At 44.2% G+C, this 22,722-nt stretch overlaps 2 protein-coding genes across 4 annotated transcripts in view; both read right to left on the bottom strand.

The window, feature by feature from the left end:
* Window positions 1–5,919, bottom strand: part of Gramd1c (GRAM domain containing 1C) — an 80,034-nt gene extending 74,115 nt beyond the window's left edge. Inside the window, exons 1-2 of the mRNA XM_041673403.1 lie at window positions 5,818–5,919; window positions 772–921 (exon numbers count right to left, since the gene is read on the bottom strand). Coding sequence (XP_041529337.1) covers window positions 772–921; window positions 5,818–5,844 — 177 coding nt within the window. The 5' untranslated portion in view covers window positions 5,845–5,919. The remainder of the gene's footprint in view (window positions 1–771; window positions 922–5,817) is intronic.
* Window positions 5,920–19,187: 13,268 nt separating this feature from the next.
* The window catches only part of Atp6v1a (ATPase H+ transporting V1 subunit A), a 51,646-nt gene continuing 48,111 nt past the window's right edge, over window positions 19,188–22,722 (bottom strand). For all 3 annotated transcript variants that reach the window (XM_041672957.1, XM_041672960.1, XM_041672958.1), the window contains exon 16: window positions 19,188–21,435. In XM_041672957.1, coding sequence (XP_041528891.1) covers window positions 21,343–21,435 — 93 coding nt within the window. In that variant the 3' untranslated portion in view covers window positions 19,188–21,342. The remainder of the gene's footprint in view (window positions 21,436–22,722) is intronic.

The following is a 22,722-nucleotide window of genomic DNA, read 5'->3' as shown; positions in this document are numbered from 1 at the left end:
CAAAGAGGATGGCAGCCTGTGTACCAATCTTCAGAACCTGCTAAAACACCATGTCCTTTTTAAGTCTATCCTCAAGGATACAGAATATCCAAGAAGTCGGGTTTCCGATAAACCAAGGCTGGGACTACCGGTGCCGTGCAGCGCCTGTTAAACCCACTTCCAGTTGTGAGGCATTATATTTCTATCCAATACCAGAATCCTCACAGGAAATGCCGGCTTTAGAAGGAGGTCCATTAAAATAACAAATGTCAGCAGTCACACCGGGACAGACGTGTACTTCTCGAAGACTCTACAATCTCAGTGCGCCCACAGGGAAGTCGTAGTCTCTGTTTATGTGGGGAAACTGGAAGGATAGCAGAGTTACACTTCAAATGGATCTGAAGCTCCTAACTTAAAAACCCATCTTCTAGCCATTACACACTGCCGAGCGTTCCTTGTTCAGCCGCCTTTGCCACAGGAACTGAGTCCTTAAGTGAAAATTACATAAAATAGCTTGTTTCTCAGTAAGACTTAGAAACAGTTTATGCAATGCGGCTGATAACACTAAGTACAATCCAATTGTGTGGCAGTGTTTTCTCAAGGAAACCGAAACGAACCATCGCACACCATCAATCAGACAACAGCGCCTTTTAGTGGCCATATGAAAAAACAACGAGAAATGTCCTTGGGTCTCTAAAGTCACAACATCTAAAATCTAGACGCTAATCATGAAGGATTATATAAACTGTTGGGGAATTAAAGAGAATTTGTAGTCAAGATTAAAGACCCTACCCAGAAGCTCCAGTCACCGCTCCAATTATGTGTGCTCGGTCCTTGCTTTTTGGTCGACACTGTATTATTCTCATCCACAACAGGGCTAGGATTTTCCTCAGTCTCTTCCTGTAGCTCCGTGGCAAGGCTTGAATCTCCTTCATTTACTACCTGCAAATAAATGACAACAATTTATTTATTGACAAATGATATTTTGAAAGAAAAGCATGTTCCAAATACATAAATTACTTTTAAAATTCATGTATTTATTTTATTTGTTGTTGTTGTTGCTGCTGTTTCAAGATAGGGTTTCTCTACATAACAGTTCTGGCTGTCCTGGAACTCACAGAGATCAGCCTGCCTTTACCTCCTAAACGTTGTGTTTAAAGGTATGTGCCAACACTGCCCAGCTAAAGTTCATTTAATTTAAGCTTTCTGTCTAAAAATATTTGTGTGTGTGTGCAAGTGTGTGTAAGTGTACGCCATGAGTGCAAGTCAAGTTAGAAAACAACTCCCACGGGTCAGTTCTCTGCGTCCATCATGCGTGTCCCAGGGATTGAACTCACATCGCCAGGCTTGAGGGTAACCACGTTTACCCACTAAATCATCCCACCAGTCCCATAAGTAAATTTCTAAAGAAAAAAGTATCAAGCACTTAGAAGATGGAAATCAGGGATGAAGAGATAGCTTAGTTGACACAGTGCTTCCTGAACAAGAATGAGGACCTGGGCTAAAACCCCCAGCACCTACGTAGAAGTTGGGCATGTGCCTGGTGCCGAAAGGGGGTGCAACAGTGGCCAGTAAACCTTGTTGAATTGGTGAGCTCTGTGTTCAATGAGAGAGCTTTACCAAAAAATAACATGGGGAGTGACTAAGGCAGACACGCCACATGGACGCTTACACGTATGCACGCACCAGGAACACATGTATGCACACAAAGACAGAAACTAATGTTTTACTTCCACCATTCACCATTCATACATGTAGCAAGTATCTTCCAACCACAGCCATTTGCTAGGTAGGTTAGCTGGTACTAGAAACAGGAAAATAAGAAAAACAAAGTTCTTAGCCTCCCGAGGTTCATGGTCTGGGGAACGATAAGAAAACAATTTTAGAAGACAATGTAATGGGAGAATGACCACTTTGGAGAAATATCTGTAAAGCCCAGCAGGGTCTAATTCTAGGAATAGACTACAACCTAGCAACTTAATATGCACGTGAAACCAAGGATGCCTTTAATGATAACAGAGTAGAAACCTCATCACCATTGATATAGAAATTAGAGAAAAGTTGGATTTATAAAAATATTGATGTTAAAATTAATGAATCCTGTGTCTTGAGCAGGCCCGAGGCTTCAGTTTGGAGGACTCAAAGAAATGATTTATGCTTTGTGAAGGAAATGGCACCACTGGGTGGCTGCTCATGGAAGAGCTGCAATTAGAGGGAGGTGGGGAAGATGATGGTCAGCAGGCACTAGAGAGATTGTGACACGCCAGGCCCCGTGAACATCGCACGCCAGGCCCCAAGAACATCGCACGCCAGGCCCCGTGAACATTGCACGCCAGACCTGTGAACATCGCACGCCAGGCCCCAAGAACATCGCACACCAGACCCCGTGAACATTGCACGCCAGACCTGTGAACATTGCACGCCAGGCCCCGTGAACATTGCACGCCAGACCTGTGAACATCGCACGCCAGGCCCCAAGAACATTGCACGCCAGACCTGTGAACATCGCACGCCAGGCCCCGTGATCATCGCACGCCAGGCCCCAAGAACTTCTCACGCCAGGCCCCGTGAACATTGCACGCCAGACCTGTGAACATCGCACGCCAGACCTGTGAACATCGCACGCCAGGCCCCGCGAACATCACCACTGTTTCCTGCTATCTTTGCCTCTGCTTGAAAGACCCTCCAAGAGTGTCTTTCCTCTGGGGAGACCCTTCCCAAGGAACAGCGAGACCACTTGTACGGATGCAAACAGCAAGAGGTTTATTCAGATACACAGGTACCTGGGCCGACAAAGTCTCTAGGAGGACTTGTTCACCTTTAGGTCGGGGTAATGGGTTTATATATGTTTTGGGGAGCAAAAAGCGCGGTACAGAAGCGAGAAGCATAGTTACAGGGTTTTCATTGGTCAGTTTGAATGTGGCCGAGTTCAGGTCGGGACGAGGTCTCTAGTTCCCGAGAATTCAGACATGGGCTGCCTTGGCTCTTATCTAGGGCAGACTTCACTGTTCCTCCCCGCCTGGGACAGACGGTGCCTAGCCATATTTTCGGTATTCCCGTTCCTCCCCCGGCCCAGCCACAGGTGTCTCTAGCTCGTTTTGGCAGCTTTTAAACTGCCCTTTGTTCAAACCCTGAATATTCAGTACAAGCCTTGTAAAATGACGTTACTGGGTGCTAAGTCGTTTAATAAGCTGGGCGGGGGGGTCTTTTATGCTATAACAAGACTGTTCCTTGGGGTTATGGGGAAAAGCACACAGGGCACCAGGCAGTGGATCAGAGGAGGAAGTCAACTCAATTTAAGCTTGGGATTTCAAACCCTATGATGTTACCATGGAAGACCCTCATCCTGGTGATTCTGATCTGTGGTTCTCTGGAGGAAGAGATTCATAAACCACAATAAGGTAAAAGAGACATCTACATTAAATACATCTGCCACAAAGGGAAGGGACGGACAAACCTGAATACGAGGAGAAGAAACAAACAAAAGGCCATAATTTGACGTAGTTAGAAATACAGTATTTATTAAAAACAGCTTTTATAGGATTCCATCTTCTCCTGAACTTTCCGTTTGTCCAGTTTCTTTCCTTTTTTTAAATTTAAACAAATTTATCTATTTGTTTAGTTCACATGTGTGTCTGTGCACTGTGCGCATGCCTGGTGCCCTCAGATCTCCTAGAACTGTTTATGAGCCCCCATGTGGGTGCTGAGAATTGAACCCCTGTCCTCTATAAGACCAGCAACCACTGAGCCGTCTCTCCGGCTCTGTCCTTAAAATAACTTGACAAAAAGGTTGACTTCTTTGCCTCTATAACTCAGAAGTTGAAGTTCGGAATTCGCCATCTACTGAAATACACCCACTGGCAAATCTTCGTGCCTTTAATCACGGTGTTTGGGGAGTTGCTCAACACAAAACAAACAACAAAGGTTATCGGGCGAGCTTCCTTCTGACTTTGGCCATCAAAATCGCTGCCCTGGGCTGGTGAGTGGTTCCGCAGATAAGGACATTTCGTTGCTAAACCTAAGAACTTCAGTTCGATACCCGTGTGGTGGCAGGAGAGAAGGCAACTGTCCAGGTTGTCCTCTGCCATGCATGCACCATGGCAAGAGCATGCTCACACACACAGCGAATAAACAAATAAATTGCGCCTTCTTTCAATTCTTAACGGGTCTAGTCCAGTGTAGCCATTCACAGACGTGCCCAGAACCTTGTCTCTTTGGCATTTTAGATCCGGTCAAGTTGATGTTCAGTATCAGCCATAACACCATCAAATGCTGACTCTCAAGGCAAGATCCAACCAAGCCAAATCTAGGCTTTGTGGCACAACTAGTACTAGAGGCCCTGGCCTCTCCTGCCCTCACTGCTCACACAGAGGCCATACAGTACTGGAAAGTCACTCCTCTCTTGGGCCTTCTGTCTTCCGGAGAAGTAACTTGGGTCCAACTGAGGGGATGGCAGCAGGCTTTGGACACTTTCCAAACAGCATCAGGCAACCCTGCCCTAAGAGCTGGAGCTCTGTGGAGGACTATCGCTTTCTCCCTTAACCAGATGGGCCCTTGGTAAAGGGCAGGCTCTAAGGGTTTGCCAACTGACTTAAGACCAGGAAGTGGTCTTAACACTATGTGGAAATGCTCTGGCTAGCAGCTGGCTGCACCTGTACATTTTACAGAGTCTCAGGCCACTGCCTGAGCGTGGCCCTTCTGGAGTGAGCAGTTTTGCTGATCTCCAAAGTATAAAGCAAGGTCACACACAAGTCTGTGTATACTAAACCTATACTAAACCTACAAGGCCTCTCCAATCACTCCTGACCCTCTTCAGAGTTCTAGATTTACCCATCGTGCCCAAGGCTTTGCTCATCAAAATAGGACTCTGAACTCTTGAGCAAGTTGTCCATGGAACTCGATAAAGAAGGCCTGTGCCCATTCCTGTGGCGTGGGATAGTCACACAAAGCACCCCTGCTCAACTACAGACACCGTCGCTGCGATCCCTTTCTGTCGCCTCAGTATGAAGTCACTCTTCACCTTGTTCTGGGAAGGCCTTCTGTGTCCTTTCTCCAGAGACCACAATTACCTCAGTAATAGACACATCATTTCACACCTGTAAAACCTGAGCCTGGCGTCACGCCCTCACGCTCAACCTTGACTCCTTAACTCCTCAGAGGTGTCATATTCTTCCCACCACACTCGGCCTGCTGACAGAACAGAGTTCACCTGCGTCCTATTTCATAGTAATGTTTGTGAACTGTCCCCTTTGGTGTGCTGAAATACTTCCCTAAAAATATTTACACGCAACCCCCATGATGCTCTGAGGACAGCGTTGAGCAACCCGAGAACCTTTTACCCTGCAACAGAAGGCTTTCACCTTAAAGACCAATAATCAGCTTCTTCCATATGTCAGAGAAGGTAGTAAACAAACGGCAATGTTAGTCGAAACCAAAAAGTTGGCTGAGAGCCTGGGATTTGAACTCTGTGAGTCTTTTTAACCGAGGGCGGATAGCGAAGGGAAACTGGCAAAAGGGATCCCAAGTCAAAATCACAGTGGAACCAGACTCACTGGGGTCTGGTGCTGAGACATCTGGATTGGAACATTTCGGGGACCAAATTCAAGCTCTTAACGCTCGGTTCCCTCCCGTCGCCCAGCCGGGAACAGGCTCGCGGGAGACACAGAAAACCGTTGCCTTGGTAACAACTTTTCGAATTAAGCCAAAGAGTACGGGGTGGGGGGCGGCGGAGGGAAAAAGAGGAATTAATTATCATAATCGGCGTGGGTTCACACAGCCATGCCGCGGAAACTGTCGGCGAAGCCACCTCTCGGGAACCTGCCCCTCGAGGCCGCTTACCTGGCGGGCAGTCAGAGCGCCCTCCATCGCCTCACGCTCCCGCGGAACCCCGCACGCTCGCCCCTGAGAGCCCCGGCCGGGAGAGGGCCGGCCAGGCGCGTGCCCGGCGCGCGCCCCCGGCTCCGGCCCTCGGAATCCCATCTCCATCCAGTGCTTCAGTTAGAGTGCTTAGCGTCCTCTGGTGGCAATTAGTGACTATTGCCTCTGGCGAAGTCCTTAACAGTTATTGCTAGCCAGGATGTCAACCACACTGTAGTAGGGATCAGCGATGAGCCTCAACTCCTGGCACAGACTCCTGCATCTGCCGTGAACGGCAGAGGGGTATTACTCTTTGCTGGGACCGGAATTTCAGTTTGGGAAGGAGAGAGTGTCCTGCAGATAGAATATGGAATATCCATCTCCAATATGGATATACTTCTCTATGTCACTGTATGCTTAAAAAACGAACACTCTAGGCGGGACACCATACACAGGCCTCTCAACCAAGCAGTAGGGAGGCAGGAAGGCCATGAATTGGAGAGTAACTTGTGCCACATTGAAGTTCAAGGCCTATCAGACCTGGCCTCACAAGAAAAGAGAAAACAAACAAAAAACTAGAAATCCTCTGATAAAATTTTATGTTTCGCTTTTATACCTATAAAACGCATCAGGCAAGCACCCATGAGTACTGGAAGAGACAGAACTAGATAGGTCAAGCCCTGTGGAGCGGCACAGCCTGGCTTCTAGCTTTGCCATATGATATGCAAAACACCAGACGGTTGGAAGGTTCCGTCCTTGAGAGAATCAGAGTTCATTTCCCAGAACCCTCCTCAGGCAACTCAGCCTCCTGTAACTCAAGCTCCATGGCATCCTCTGGCTTCTACCAGCACTGCACTCAAGTGTATAGGTGTGTGTGTGTGTGTGTGTGTGTGTGTGTGTGCACGCGCGCGCACACACACACACACACACACCACAATCACTTTAAAAATCAATGTAAAAAAATGAAACAATGAAACATTGGTGTGGGAAGTCCTTCTGTATATGTGTTGTTTTTATTGGTTAATAAAGAAGCTGCTTTTGGCCAATGGCTTTACAGAATATAGCCAGGCTGGAAGAGATATAAAGAGAGTAGGCAGATTCAGTGAGAAGTCAAGGAGCTCCACCAGAGACAGATGCCAGGGATGGAACTTTACCTAGAAAGCCACAGCCATGTGGTGATACACAGATTAATGGAGATGGGTTAGTTTAGGATATAACAGCTGGCTAAAAATATGCTTAAGCTATTGGCCAAACAGTATTGCAAGTAATATAGTTTCTGTGTAGTTATTGCCAGACCAGGTGGGACAGAAACCTCCGCCAACAGGACTTGAAAGTCTTGTCTTAGTTACTGAAAAAACTATTACGGAAAGAGAAAAAGAAGGAGCGAAGAGGGAGGGGAGCACAAGCGGGGACCAGAGTTCTTCAGTCTGAGCCAGGTACCGTGGCACATGCCAGCAATCATAGCACTAAGGAGGTAAAGGTAGCAAGATTGGGAGTTCAAGGCCAGCTTCAGCTGGGCTTTGCTACAGAATGAGTTTGAGGTCAGTCCAGCTACATGAGACTCTGATTCAAAAGCAGCAGCCCTCCAAGGAGCAGAAGAAAAGAGGAGCGTGAACTGTGAGCTGGCAGATGGCTGTAACAGGAGAAGCCGGCTCAGGTAGTTTTCAGGCGTGGAATTCAAAGCTGGGCTTTTGAGAAAGAACGAAGGAAAGAAAAAGAAGTGCCCTTCCCATGGCTTTGGCGCTCCTCTGGAGACTATCACTGCACGACACATCACGTAAAATCATAGATTCTGGAAGCGAGAATAGTCATTCACTATCTCTCGTGGCTCCATTGGTCAGAGACATAGAAATAGCACAAGTGGAAAATTCTGGCTCATGGTCTATCACAAGTCTGCTCTAGGTAATCATGTGACACTCTGGTCCTCAGGCCGCCTGGCTGAGCTTGGGGCATTCATGTCCAAAGAGCCTTACTTACAGTACTGGCAGCCTGGTATTGACTATTGGTCAGGGGCCTCGGTGCCTCTCTGCTAGGACTTCTCCACAGGACAGCTTGAGTCCTCATGTTGTGGCCGTGCTTTTCCTCAGGACGTATGATCTGAGAGACAGGTGAAAGTGACAATGACCTAACTTTAGAAGCTGCACATTGTTGCCCTGCATTCTAGTCAGGCTTTGTATCACCAGCAGGGTGACAGGGTGACTGGATATGAGCCCAGCTACCTCGGGTGACACGGGGAGAAAAAACCTGAGCGGCCTGCTGAGAGAGCAAGATCCTCAGAGGAAAGTCAGGCTCAGGGAGTTCAGAGAATTTCATAGGAAATACAGAGAACTTGGAATGAAGGGGATTGTGTTAATGTCTCATCTTGAGTTCTGTAGAACACTAAGGGCAGAGGTTGGGATTGGGGGCAGGAATGTAAAGACATGAGTGTGCACTGCCGGGACCACACACCATCGTGGGACTTCCCACTTACCGTCTCCCAGAGACCCTCCGGCCGCACTGATACTCTACACGCTGTAATTTCACTCTTACCTAAGTGGCAGTTCCCTGACGTGTGCTTTCTAGCTTATATTTCATTTTGTGACTAGTTTTAAGGAGTTTAAACATTTCACATTTTTTTTATTTGTTTTTATGATACAGGGCCCCTGAAGTCCTGGAAATCTTTCTGTCTTTCCTCCCAAGCACTGGGATTACAGGTGTGCCCCACCACACCTGGCTTCAAAACTCCTTACTAATCAATGTGATTAGCTTAGTTCAAAGTTCTCAAGAAATATCACCAATAATTTTTAGTCACATATTTTTAGTTCTGCTACCTCATCAAAAGTGAGTAAATACATGGGGCTGGAGGGATCATTTACAAGTTAAGTGCCTGAACGTGGAAGCTTCCAGTGGTCTCTAATCCCAATTCCAGAGCATCCAACGCCTTCCTCTGGCCTCCAAGGGCACCAGGCACACATGTGGTGCACATACATACATGAGGGCAAAACATTCATATACATGAAGATGAATCACTTTTTAAAAGTGAGAGAATGCAGTCTGGACATTGTTTAATCTTTTTCCTAAGATGTGCCAAATTTAAAGGACAAGGAAAGGTAAAAGCAAGGGGATTTTCTAAGCTGTGAAGCAATGAGACAAGTAGCGACGGATTCATACAACTGAGAAAGCCAAGTCCCAAACTGAGCAGCGGGAAAGCGGAGGGCCCAGCTGATTTGCACCAGAGTCCTCAAAAGCCAGAGAAACAGCTTCGCTAACGTCCTCAGAAACTGGAGACAAATGAGAAGAGTACCCCAGGTCATCTGCTCTCCCCAGGCTCCTGGTAAACTCTACTTTTCATATGTACAATGTCGCCTTAAATCACTACTTACCCTCCTTGAGAAACAAAGCATTGAGAAACTGTTTATTCAGAAACAAGTAAAAGCAGCATGTGGAATGCAGACAATGGAAAATAGAGGCAGAATGATGAAGAGAGCTGCCAAGGGGATGCTGAAGCCAGTTTCCAGATCGGGCAGTGTGGATTGGTTATGGAGGTGACCAGTTCCGACGGGAACACGGCCGCCCAAGAGAGAACCCAGATGAGCGGATCTTCTCCCTTCACGTTCCGCTTCGCCCCACAGATTGCTTCCCTCGGTTGTTCCTGAAAGCTGCAGGAGGCCGTATAAGCTTTAGAAGCAGCAAACATCAGACAGTCCATCCTCGGACTGTATTTTTTGCCAGATATGCACCTTTTTCTCAGTCGCTCCAAATACCAGTACCTTGGGCCTGCCAGGACAACCTCAGGCCTTCACACCGACGTTTGTAGCTGGAAGCTGTTCTTTGTCTCACCCAAACCCACTGGACCAGTTTCTCTCCTGCTTGCTGGTCTCTGCAGCCACTTCTTAAATAATCATTCTGAGGCTTAATTATAATTGCTTGGATGATGGCTTGGGCTTCTTACTGGCTAGCTGTACACATAAACCAATCCATTTCTAGTGATCTGTGTTTCACCATGTGCCATGTGGATTACCGGTAATACATGTCCAGTGGGTACTAGCATCTCCCCGAAGGTGCCTTCTTTCTCCCTGTCTCTTGTCTTGGATTTCCCACCTAGTTATATTCTCCGCTGCCCACAGACCAATGGTAATAAAACAGATTCACAGCATACAGAGGGGCATCCCACATCAGACCTTCTTGGAAAGACACTCACGAACCCTCAAGCAACTGAAGTTAAATCACGACCCTCAGGCACTGGGACTTGTATTTTCTTTGAAAGCCTTCCTATGATAGTGGCGACATCCGCCTTTTTTATACAGTAATATTGGTGCTTGGTATATAGTTCTTTTCCCTTTTTTTAAAAAAAACATGAATATATTTAGAGGCACATGTGTGGATGATCTAGCTTTAAAACAACTACTGACTAATACAAAGTGATGTTTATATTTTGGGGAAAGAAAATGAAAGCAATTGGGTAAGAAACAATTGTTACACCAATGTTCTATTTCTCAAACCGAGTAATGGGTTCCTACACTGTGTTTTAAAAAATATTTGTGTAAATATCATATTTTCTACTTTGTATGATATATATCATACATTAAACAAAGTAAACAATAAACGCAATGGTCTTTCAATTTAGATATTGCTTAGAGCTGTTTTGTTCTCTTTTCATTTGTTTGTTTTGAGGCAAAGTTTCACCATGTAGCTCTGATTGGCCTAGAACTTTCTATGTAGACTTAGCTGTTCTCCGATTCAGAGATTCACATAGTCTCCCAAGTGCTAGTACTAAAGGCGTGCACCATCATCCTTGGGCTAGACAGTGCTTGTTGGATATCGGCTGACAAAGTTTTATTATGATCTGGAATTAGCCAGAACTTATTCATAACCTGATAGGAAAGGGCCAAGGAAGAAAGGAGGCTTGAGAGAGGTTGGGTAGACAATGAGGCAAGTTTTCCTGGGGCAGAGGCATCAGCACCACTGGACAGAATTTAGAATGCTGAGATAAGGTAGCGTGAAGCTGGTTAGTATTTGAGTAAGAAGAAAAAGGAAAAAACAAACAAACAAACGCAAGCCTTAGAGTTCCTAGGTCACTTGCTCCAGGTTCCTCGATCCATGTTTCATTAAACCGTGAATTATTTAAACCCATCCCAAGCCAGTTTCTAAACTGAGATGCCTTATGCTATCTAATGCCGCACTATGACATCTGCTACTAAATACACAGGTGCAGCTGCCTTGACCCGCCGCTTCTTCCAGCTCTCTCCTATCCTATTGCCTCAGAGGTTTCGATGAAGCTTTTAAGAATTGCTTTACTATTGCAAAGATATAAGCTAATGTTTCCCAATAAACTATCAATGGTATAATTAGTGTTGAAATTTTTTTCTAATTTTATTTATTTGAAAATTTCATACACGTGTACAATGTATCTTGAGCATATCTATCCCTCCCTCCAGCTTCCAGTGTCCTCCAGGATGCCCTTACCTAACCCATCACAACCCCCTCCTAACTTCATGTCCTATTTATTTCAGCTCACTGAGTACAATTAGTGCTGCCTGTATTCACATGGGTGTGGGCTCATCCACTGGGCTGTGGGGAACCAACTAGCGGCCACATCCCCAAAGGAAAGTGACTCTCCCTTCTCCAGCAGCCAGCAGCTGCAAATAACTCCTTTATTCGAGACTCTTCCTAGAGAGTAGCCATCTTCAGAAGCCATGCGATCTATTTCATTGGCTCTAATGGGTAGTACTTAATAAAAATCTCTAGAGAGACCATCAGCAATTTAGCAGCTAATTCATAGGTAAACGCTAATTCTGCCTAAGGAGGATAAGAATAGAAATTGTGTCCACAAGAGTAGGAAGATGGCTTTGTGGGTAAAGTGCTTGCTGTACAAACGTGAGGACCTGAACCCACCTAAGATGCAGCAATACCTGCCTGGAGTCCCAGCACAGGATGGAACAGGAAGAGCTTCGGGCTTGCTGCTTAGCAGGTCCAGCTGAGTGAGTGAGCTTCAGTCCCTTGGAAGATCCTGGCTTAGCAATTAAGATGGAGAATGATGGAGGAACATAGCTATGTTAACAGCTCTATCCTCCACAGCCTCATGCATAGACACATGCACCCAGACACACACACACATGCACACACACACTCACACACAGAGACACACACATGCACACACAATACACCGACAGACATGCACACCCCCACAGACACACACCCGCACTAACAGACACACATACAGACACACTCACACATACTCTCACACAGACACACACATGCACACACACATACAACCAAAGATGCACATACACACATGCACACACACAAACTCACACAGACACAAAACACATGAGAGAGAAATTGTGGTTAGTATGATTGTAAACCTGTGCTAAAAACATATGAAATATGAAATGCATGTTAACTATGTTTGTCGAAAAGGGAGAAGAGAATACAAATGCATATGAGAATCTTACTTGGGTACATCTAAAAATAAACACAACCTAGAAAACAGAATCTAGCTGTGAGTTAAATTCTAGAACAGAATAGAAACTGGATAGCATTGAGTAGAAAAATGATTTGCTGGGCCTGGTAGTGCACAACTTTAATCCCCACACTCAGAAGGCAGAGGCAGGTAGATCTCTGTGTGTTTGAGGCCAGCCTGGTCTACAGAGCAAGTTCCAGTACAGCCAGGACTACGTAGAGAGAAATCCTGTCTCAGAAAAACAAAAAAAAGAGAGTGCTGTGGGATAATCGTTTTGTATGCTGTAAATATGTATTCCTCTCATGGGTTAATGTAGAAGCTGCTTTGGCCTATAGCCAGGCAGAATAAAGCCAGGTGGGAAAGCCAAACTGAAGATACAGGGTGAAAGAAGGGCAGAGTGGGGGTGGGGAGAGAGACGCGAGCCAGCCACCCAAGGAACAAGATGCTAACAGACTGGTAAAGCCATGGCCATGAGGCAATACATAGATTAATAGAAATGGGTTAATTTAAATCTAAGAGCTAGTTAGTAATAAGCCTGAACTATAGGCCAAACATTCTGTAATTATTTAAAAGCAGCTGCGGGGCGGGGTGGAACAGAGAAACTTCTATTTACAAAAGAGGACTAGGTTCAAATCCCATCACTCAAAAGGTGGCTCACAACCATCTGTATCTTCAGTTCCGGGGGGGGGGGGTGCAATGCCGTCTTTGGCCTCTGCAGGGCCTGCACTTATGTGGTGCACAGCATGCATGCAAGGAAGATGCCCCCACACATAAATTTATACTGAAGGGGAAAGTTCAAGTGAACATCGTTTGGTTCCTGATGGGGAAATACTGTGCTCCTTTGGTGGTGGTTGGGGGGTGATGCTAGAGATTAAGACAGAGCCTTGTGCGTGCTAAGTGACTGCTCTGCCACTGAACCACATCCTCAGTCCTAAAGTCCACACTGCTTCAAATCCCTTGAAGGCCTTCTATTCGTGAGCACGTCTCAGTATAGGCTGCTGTTCTGACCCCAGGCCACAGAACTGGGCAACCCTACAGCTGTTTCTGCTCAGCGACAATATCTATGGAGGACAGAACAGCCTCAGTTTTGTCAGCCAGAGTCGGGCCTCCAACAGAGAGGGCTGTGAAGTGACATCAGGAAGAGCCTTCTCAGGGGACACAAGAGTGAGAAAACAGGAGAGAATAGTGGACATACCCAAAGTTTAGCCTCAGCCAGATCCCACAGGAGGTCTGGAGCCTGAAGACCACCATAAACTGTCACCCTGAGGCAGGAGGGTTGGTATCCTGGAGGCACAGAGGCTTCCCCTCGTTGCCCAGTGTGGTGGTTCCCATGGGCCAAGGGCCCACTTCAGTGTTGGGAGTCTGGAACTGTCCATTTCCAGGTGGCTCAGTGAGGGGCCAAGGCTAGCTCTCCAACAGAGACTACTGCACATCAGATTTTGTGGATTGGTTTTTCTCTTTCCTTTTGCCCTCTTTATCATTTACTTGGGTTTATATTTTGACTCAACTATTTTTAATACTACTCATTAATAAATTAAAAATAAACCCAACTTCTGATTATTTAAATGTCTCTTCATTTTGAATCTTGGGTCATTGCTATTCAAAATACTTCTCAAAAGCAAAATTAAAAGATTAAACTATTTTCAATAAAAGTAAGCAAATATCTTCAATATATGTATGGTGTGTAGGTGTTTTTGCTAAAAGGGCTTTTCTGTAAAGTGTGCGTGGAGACAAAATCTGTCCAGGGCTCATTAACTTGGTTGTGAGGCATTAGCTGTCCCATACCCCGGAACTCTGTTCAGGGTATCCTTACGTCTGCTTCATTTTGAGATATGTTCTTACTCTGTAGCACTAGACAACCAGCAACTTGCCATGTAACAGCATCGGAGGGAGAATGGGTGACCCTTCAATATTCATCTCCCCTTCATGCTATGATTTTATTGCATATCAAATGGAACTCCCGGACATGCTACTCAATGACGGCAGTGTTTGTGTGTGTATGTATGTGTGTGTGTGCACATCTTTCTCTGTGTATGTCCCTATTAGTGTGTATGTATGTGTGGGTTTGTGTCTGTGTGCATGTATCTGTGTTTTGTGTATCAATGTGTGTCCATTTGTGTATATGTCTTTGTGCGTGTGCACGCACATGTGTGTGTGTGTAGGATGGAACCCAGGTCCTCTTACAAAGTGACCAGGAACTCTGAGAATTAACTAAATCCCCAGCCCTCTAATGTTTCAGTTTAAAATAAAATGGTCCCACACTAGCCCAGAATGGAGTATAATAAAGGTTTATTTAATAGGGGGTGAACTCACAGAAAGGGTAGCAATACACAGTCCTCTGCGTGCACTGGGAACTGGAACTGAATCCAGCAGCCAAGAGGTCCGCACACGCTTTTCATCTGCATTTATAATACACGAGACTACGCCCAAAGCAGGCCGGGATCTTAGAGGCTATTGGCTGAAGGAGTTCCCACAACACTCCAACACCTAGTTTGTTAAATATTTGTAGATTTGGTTGCTATTATTTTTAGACAGACTTACCAAGGAGCAAGACTGCCCTTGAACTTGTGATTTTCCTTTCTCAGCCTCCAGAGTGTGGGTATTACCAACATGTGCCACCACAACCAGCTTGATCATTTTCCTCTTTATTATCCAGAAATAAAATTGACAATTTAGGTACACGTTTTATTAAAAAAAAAAGGTAACATTTAGCTCAAATATAAGAAAAGTGTTGTGAAATATGTAATTAAATATGTAAATGTGCAAGCATTTCTTGCTGTGATGACATCATGACCAAGGCAACTTATAAGTGCAGATGTTTATTGGGGCTCAAGTTTCGAGGGTTGCAATCCATGATCACCATGGTAGCGGACATGGCAGCAGGCAGGCGTGCACGGTGCAGGGGCACTAGCTGAGTGCTTACATCCTAACCCTAAGTCACTAGGCAGGGAGAGCTAGCTGGGAATGGCAAGGACTTTTGAAACCTCAAAACTGCCCCTGGTAATACATCTCCAAAAGGCCACACACCCTAATCCTTCCCAAGCAGTTTTAACAACTAGGGATTGGTATTCCTTGTTGTGCGCTACAGGGTCTCAGATCGTGCAGGCTGGCTTGAACTACCTCTATAGCTGAGTCCAATGTTGAATATCACCTTTTGCTTTCACTCCCAAGTGCGGAGATAACCGACATGACACAATGTCATGCTGTCATTTTCTACAAGAGTTCAAGTAGACTGCCACTGAATCTGGGGTGAGTACGACTTAATACAGGTGATAGGGTTCATGCTACACTTCCTTTGGGCAGAGCAGGAGCAGCCGGGGCAGGGGTGCATTTGCAGCTGCATTTGTTAGTTCCTACTAAGGACCTCTACATTCTGGGGATCTGTTCAATCCTAATTTAAAATTCTCCCAAACCTGTGTGAATGATGCTCAACGCTTACCTAGTGACAGAATTTTATCACTTTGACTAACAACCACATGATTCAAATATCAAGAAAAACAATCTTAGCTTTGAAGTACCCTGTCTGAGTGTTGCAGTTGCTACAAAGAAACACCATGACCCAAAAGCAAGTTGGGGAGCACAGGGTTTATTGGGCTTGCACTTCCACATTGTAGTCCATCATGGAAGGAAGTCAGGACAGGAACTAAAACAGGGCAGGAACCTGGAAGCAGGAATTGATGCAGAGACCATGCAAGGGCGCTACTTACTGGCTTGCTTCCCATGGCCTGCTTAGCCTGCTCTCCTATAGAACCCAGAGCCACCAGTCAAGGTTTGGCACCACCCACAATGGGCTGAACTTGCCCCATATCTATCAGTAATTAAGAAAAGGCCTAACAGCGGGATCTTATGGAGGCATTTTCTCAACTGAGGCTTCCTTCTTTTGGGTAACTCTAGCTCATGTCAAGTTGACATAAAAACTAACCAGGACATAGCTACATCTGTAGTTTTTATGATTTCTATTTGTGTGTGTATGCACACACTGTTCCTCCAGAAGCCAAAAGAGGGCACTGGATCCCTGGAGCTGGAGTCACAGGCCACTGTGAGCTGTTGGACCTGGGTGCTTCGAACCAAATTCTGGTCTGCAAGAGCAGCAAGGCCTCTTAACTGTTAAGACATTTCTCTAACTCCACATCTGAAACTGGGGTCAGTATTCACCTGACAGTCTTTTAAATACGTACTCAGTGTTGTCTTATATCTTAACTGATGCTGATATAGTTAATCTGGCTTTTAGTTTACACGTACCTCTTGCTTTAATTCGTGTTTGTGGCCTCCTTTCACGACTCTGGGACTATTCTCTTATGATTTCCGTAATCTGGGAACTAAGAGATAAGGAACAACAGAACTGGCCACTTCAGGATGAACCTCCCACTCTGGCAATATTTACCCCAGAGCTGCCACCGAAACTGGCCACACTTTAAGTCAGGCTGCTGATGCTCGCAGAACTCTCTTCTCATCCTGCCTCCGCGCCCCTTCCTTTCTGAATTGTTGATTCCTATTGAGCAACTTGTACCCCAATTTCCATTTTAGTATTTGCACCAAAGAGCCAGCCTGCAATGTAACACGCGGGAAACACAGCACTAAATCACTTTTTAAGGGACTTCAACAAAGGGGGTTCATAAAGACTTTAAAATAAAGTGCACGATTTGAAAATAAAGCCTGTGAGTATGGTTTTATGTGATTGAAGGCAATTTAGAGCTTTTACACAAGGTGTCCCAAAACTCTTAGTGCAATTTTAAGTCATCAAGTAAATGCTAAATGTACTAGTTATTTGGGACCCATAAAAACAGAAGAGCTATTCAGATGATGGTTAAAATCTGAACTAAAAATCATCACGATAGAGTAAAGAAAAAGGAATTTTAAATCCTGGACAAATTTTTAAAATGGGATTAAATTATACCCCGTGTAATTATATTCATGAACTAAGCCTTCAGAATTGCATCCTTTTGATCGTTTTTTAAAATCTGCTTCTAGAGACGTGTGCAGAAGAGGAACTGCTCGTCCATAAGTGTATTCCCGAAACAATCACGGAATCGTTTGAAATCCGTAGGTATAACAACACTGCTCAACTTTCATGATTTAGGAAAGCTCTGTCCCATTGCCAGACTGTTTTGTATCTGAGCCAACCCATGTGACTCAGCACAGAACTGTTGGGCACGCGTACCAAGGAATGTCAAGATAAATGGCAAAAATTGTACGATACTGAGACTGTGATAAAACTAGCGAACGTTTGAGAGCATATTTATTTCCATTTAAGTCTCTTGTGTTAGCCTTTATAGCTAAGTACTGAAGCTACGCATCCTCCCCAGACTTGGCCCCCTGTAAGAATTACCAGGGAGGTGTATTAAGATAGATTCTTCTATTCCTTCTGGAGCTGAAAGACACCCCCGCCCCAGCTGGTTTAGAGTGGGGCCTAGGTTGTTAACGTCATACTATATGCCTCTTATCTTTGGACGACCAGGAAAACATCTAATGAAAGCATATACTTAAGACACTAACCCTGTTTTTAACAATCCATCCTTACTTTGAGTGCTGAAGGACACACTCATAAGCCTGTACTACTGCAGACTAGATAACTCAGCAGGCCACAGCTGTGTGGTCTGGCCGGCTTCACTCTGTCCCATATATATATGCTATCAGTTCTTTCTCTAGAGAACTCTAACTAATAACACCTTCAGGGTTGGTTAACCTTGGTTACCAGTCTAACTAGATCGCAAATCCACAAGACACACTCAACAAGAGATTTTTCTGTATTACATTAACTGATCTGGGCAGTACCTTCCAGTGTTGACCCAGGAATGAGGAAGCCCAAGGGAAAAAGATGTTTGCTTTTTTCCATGCAAGTAATCTATAAATTAAAACATTCATGTTATGCAGGCAAATTCATCTACTCTTCTGCTGCCACTGCCACTGTGGCTACCATTCTTCACTGACATCAGAATTCAGTCTCCTTGGCTTCCAACGTGACTGAAGACTAGTCTTGAGCAATCCTCTGGACCTTCATCAACAGACTATGATGCTAAGGCTGCAGCCTGTGGACTGAGCAGCTACCATATTCTAGGTATATCCAGTGTAAGACATTTTTAGGCTATCAGTGTGTATTTTATAAGCCAAGCCAGTAACCTCCTTTTACCTGTGTTCTGTTCCCCTGGAGAACCCTGACTAACATGCAAGTTGAGAGATACCTGTATTAGTGAAGCGCATTTCATGATGTGTCTGTGAGCCAATTCTAGAGATGGTTAGTATACCAACTAAGAGGGAAGGCCAGTCTTAAATGTGGTTGGTTGGCATCATCCAATAGGCAGGAGGAAGCCAGCTAATGCAAACTCCTCTCTTCCTGAATGTCTGTACTGCTGCCATCACCCACAGATGCCGACTCCAGCTTCTCCAGCCTTCTCACATGGACTCTCAAGGAAACACCTCGGCTGTCAGCCTTGGCCTGGGGGTTGTTTCATCAGTCATTCTTGTACCGAGTACTGCTGAACAGGCAGATGGCTACTGTGACCATGCAAACCAATCTAGTCACTCCCACATATACACATCGAGATAACATATTGGAGAGCAACAATGGATGTTGGTAAATTGCTATATTAGGTCTAAAGTTATTTACATTGCAAACTGCAAGACTTAGTTCAAATTGAACAAAAATGGAATGAGTTCCATGGATCACCTCTAATTTTGAAAAAACACTCACTTGGTCAGTGGTCAGAATGGGATAAGATTCTGTAAGCTGTACTTCCCACCTACCGAGTGATATGACTGTAGGCTACTGTGAATGCCACAATCCAAACTCATGATGCAGTAATCTATAAAGTGAAACATTTTCAAAAGGACATATTGTAACACTAAGTCAAAATATAAGGTGGAATGTTTTCTAAGAGATCTTGTGCTCCCCCAAAAAAGGAAAGTAAAGTTAATTTAAATCCACTTTTTATTTTTCATAGACTTTAATAATTATACATTACTCTTGACATAAAGACAGTGAAATCTTAAGGATAAGGAGACAATTTATATAGCCTCTTCTATTCGTTGTTCAGGATGGAAGTTTCCAAAGGGTGTAGGTGTGAGATTTAACACTGGAAAAATACTATGAAACTTGTTTAACTGGCTGCACTCAGGACCAGGCACAGCACAATAAATAGAACTGCATAATCTTTTAAAAAGATCGCTGTATTTTAACCTAGCCTTACTAAAGAAACACTATCAGTGAACAATCCAAAACTCTACAATGTGGATAAAAGGAAAGTTACAGTGGAAATCTGAGCAACATTTCTCTAGTTTCTTTGCACTCATACATCAACATTCTTAAAAGGAGGATAATGCACATGGCAAATCCAGGACAACAAAGCCAAACTTGGTCAAGTAGTTTCTTTGGATCATTCACTCTGGTCACAAGCCTAGTTTGCTGGTAGGTGTAAGTAGAAAGGTTTTGAGATCTTTTTCATTTCCAATAGTCAGGGTCTCTGGATATGAAGTCACATTGGAAGCAAACTGATTAAGCAGCACCATTAATCCACATGTCAACAAGTCATTGCATAATCGGTATCTGTCAACATCGTTTAACAGTCTTTAAAACATTGCATGGAAAAAGACCCTTCCTGAACAGCAGTCCACTGTGTAAAGACATGCACTACGCAAGGATTTACACATTATGTACGTCTATCCAAAAGACCAAAAGAAATGTACCACCTAATAATTTAAATAACATACTCAGGCTTAAAATAAATACTTTGTTATTACACTTGTGTACTTGAGAGTGTCAGACATATTGAGTACCCTTCCCCCTCTTGAAGAGGAAGCATGGTGCTAGCAATATCAGCCAGAGAGTGAACAGGGGCTAGCTCTCCAAGTTCTCAGAAATGTGCCTCATTGTGCAAACATGGAAACTATTATTGAAACATACTGAAACAGTGAGACAGAATTGATTTTTTTTCTCTTTTTTATGACCCAGTTTTTGTTACCAGTTAAATACAAGAATAATTCATCTAGTCACAGAATGGAAACTATCATGCTGCTATGACCACAGATATGTTGAGAAGCTCTCTGAGCAGTGAATAAAAAACATAAAAGTAATATTTCTGCAATTGGTAGACTCACTGTTTTTAGAATTTCAACAAGCAAACAAACATGACACATGTACCTTGTAAGAATGCCACTCTGGCCCCAAGAATCACTACAGCACAGCTGTTCTTAAAGGGGCAAATGCCTGTAATCACTATTATGTTTCTTTGTGGCATTCCACTTCCCACTGCCACTCTGAGAAGCTTGTCCACCTAAGTTTGAGGAAAAGAACAGCTATGATGTGGATCATATTTTCAATGATTTTTAAATTGTACTTAAAAAAAATATTCTTAATAATTGAGTATATAAAAGTCCTTGATATTGAATTTCTCTTAGTGAAATAAAATATACTTTAACAAGATGATGTTAATTTAAGTCTGACCACCTGACTCTATTTTTCTTTCTGTCACATTTTCAGAGGGAACTGAATTATCTGTTAAGCTCAGCCTTGCAAATGCCTGTTATAAAGACAAAATAGTTCCCAAGTACCCCATAAACACTCCTGATTGATAATGGGGGAAGCTATGTATAATTGGAACATTAATCTTTTATGTTTTTAAATGGAAATATTTCTTACAAAATGGTTACACAATAAAACACAGAGCTGCAAGCGGTCTGGCCACAAACGCAGAGCCGTTCCCTAAGTACCCATCCACGGGTACCGAGATCTGGCCTTCCACTTCCAGTAGAGTCCATGAGCGGTCCTGTTTACACTTTAGTGGAGATGAGGGAAGGGGTGGCCACCTTCAGACACATTTACAGTAGTGCAGCCATTGTGTGCCATGAGAACGCATTCACCAATTCAGATAAAGGTCAGGGAGCCCCTTCAAACACTGGCACATAGGAATGTTTGTTTTGTAAGACCTACCAAAGAAACAGCAAGACAAATGAGAACACACAGAGGCACTAGTCTCAAAGCTGCACAATATGGAAGCAAAGGATTTGAGATGAAAAATTCAGGAAAATATACACATAGCTTGCTGAGACAGAGGAGAGAGACCACAGTTCTAATCTTCGAGGCTACGGAATGCATTCTGCATGTCTTCAAGAAGTTGTGCGTAGTCCGCCTTGATCTTTGCCTCACCATCTTTCACTGGATCCTGAAAAAGAAAATAATACAAATTCAATTTACCTATGGGAAACAATTTTTTTTTTTTTTTTTCGAGACAGGGTTTCTCTGTGGTTTTGGAGCCTGTCCTGGAACTAGCTCTTCTAGACCAGGCTGGTCTCGAACTCACAGAGATCCGCCTGCCCCTGCCTCCCAAGTGGGGAAACAATTTTCAAGATGCAATTCATATGGAATACCAGGTCAGGTTGAGGTACACTGATGAATCACAGGTAGGAGTCAAAACTACCCCATTTTCTTTTACAGTGGAAATGTGCAAATGGACTAAAATAAAACAAAACTGATTATTTCAGTTTTGAATTTTGCCTGCTGCTGACACTCAGTGCTCAAACCTCAGCAGCGTGTCCATCAGTGGAAATCCTGTAGCATCACACATAAGCGGGTGTTAACTCAGTGGATTTCCTGTGGAAGGCTGGAGCATCACAGTAAGTCAATACAGCACATCTAACTCAATCCAGGTCATCAGGCTTAGGAGCAAGTACCATTACCCACTAGGCCATTTTGTGGCCTCCAGGTCTGTGTTTCTGTAGTATAAATATATCCAGAGCATCATTTTCAATGGGTGAGTAATACATATGCTTAATATCATGACTTAGAAATAATGCAATGTAATCCAATTCATCAACTACTTATAAAAACACTCATATATGTGGGTTTCTACTGGAAAGTTCACTGAACTGGTTAAGCTTTGCTATGAGAACGTGGAGTCTAGGCAAGATAATAGATACTTTAGTAAATTAACTCCATCTAGCCTGGAAGTCACTCTAAACTGCCTAGTCGCTAAGACAGGGAGAAAAGGCATTAGGATTTATTTTAGACATGATACACTATTATGTTTTAAATGTGTGTGGTGTGCCTGAGTATATATTGGTATGTACCTTCCTCCATCATTGGTACATCATTTGTGTGCCAGAGCCCTTAGGGGTCACGAAAGATGCCACATCCTCAGAGTTTCACGAGTGTGATACATCACGTGGTGCTGGGGAGCAAACCCAGGCCCTCTTCAAGAGCAGTCAGTGCTCTTGACTGGTGAGCCAACTCGCCAGCACTACAACCTTTATCACTGGGATTCCATTACTTGGAAGACTGTTTTGGTTTTATACAACCTAAGCATTGTAAAATGAAAAATGCAAATTTCAGGAACTTAGAGATGGCCCAGCAGTTAAAGACTTGCTGTTTTTCCAGGAGCCAAGTTTAGTTCCCAGCACCCACACTGTGCACATGCACAAACTCCAGGTAATCCAACACCTACTTATGGCTT

This window comes from Microtus oregoni, unplaced genomic scaffold (genome assembly GCF_018167655.1).
Source record: "Microtus oregoni isolate MIOR12 unplaced genomic scaffold, Mior012 000023F_ref0000262, whole genome shotgun sequence".
Lineage (NCBI taxonomy): Eukaryota > Metazoa > Chordata > Mammalia > Rodentia > Cricetidae > Microtus > Microtus oregoni.
The sequence above is the reverse complement of the archived record's forward strand: the minus strand, read 5'-3'. Positions and strand labels throughout refer to the sequence as shown.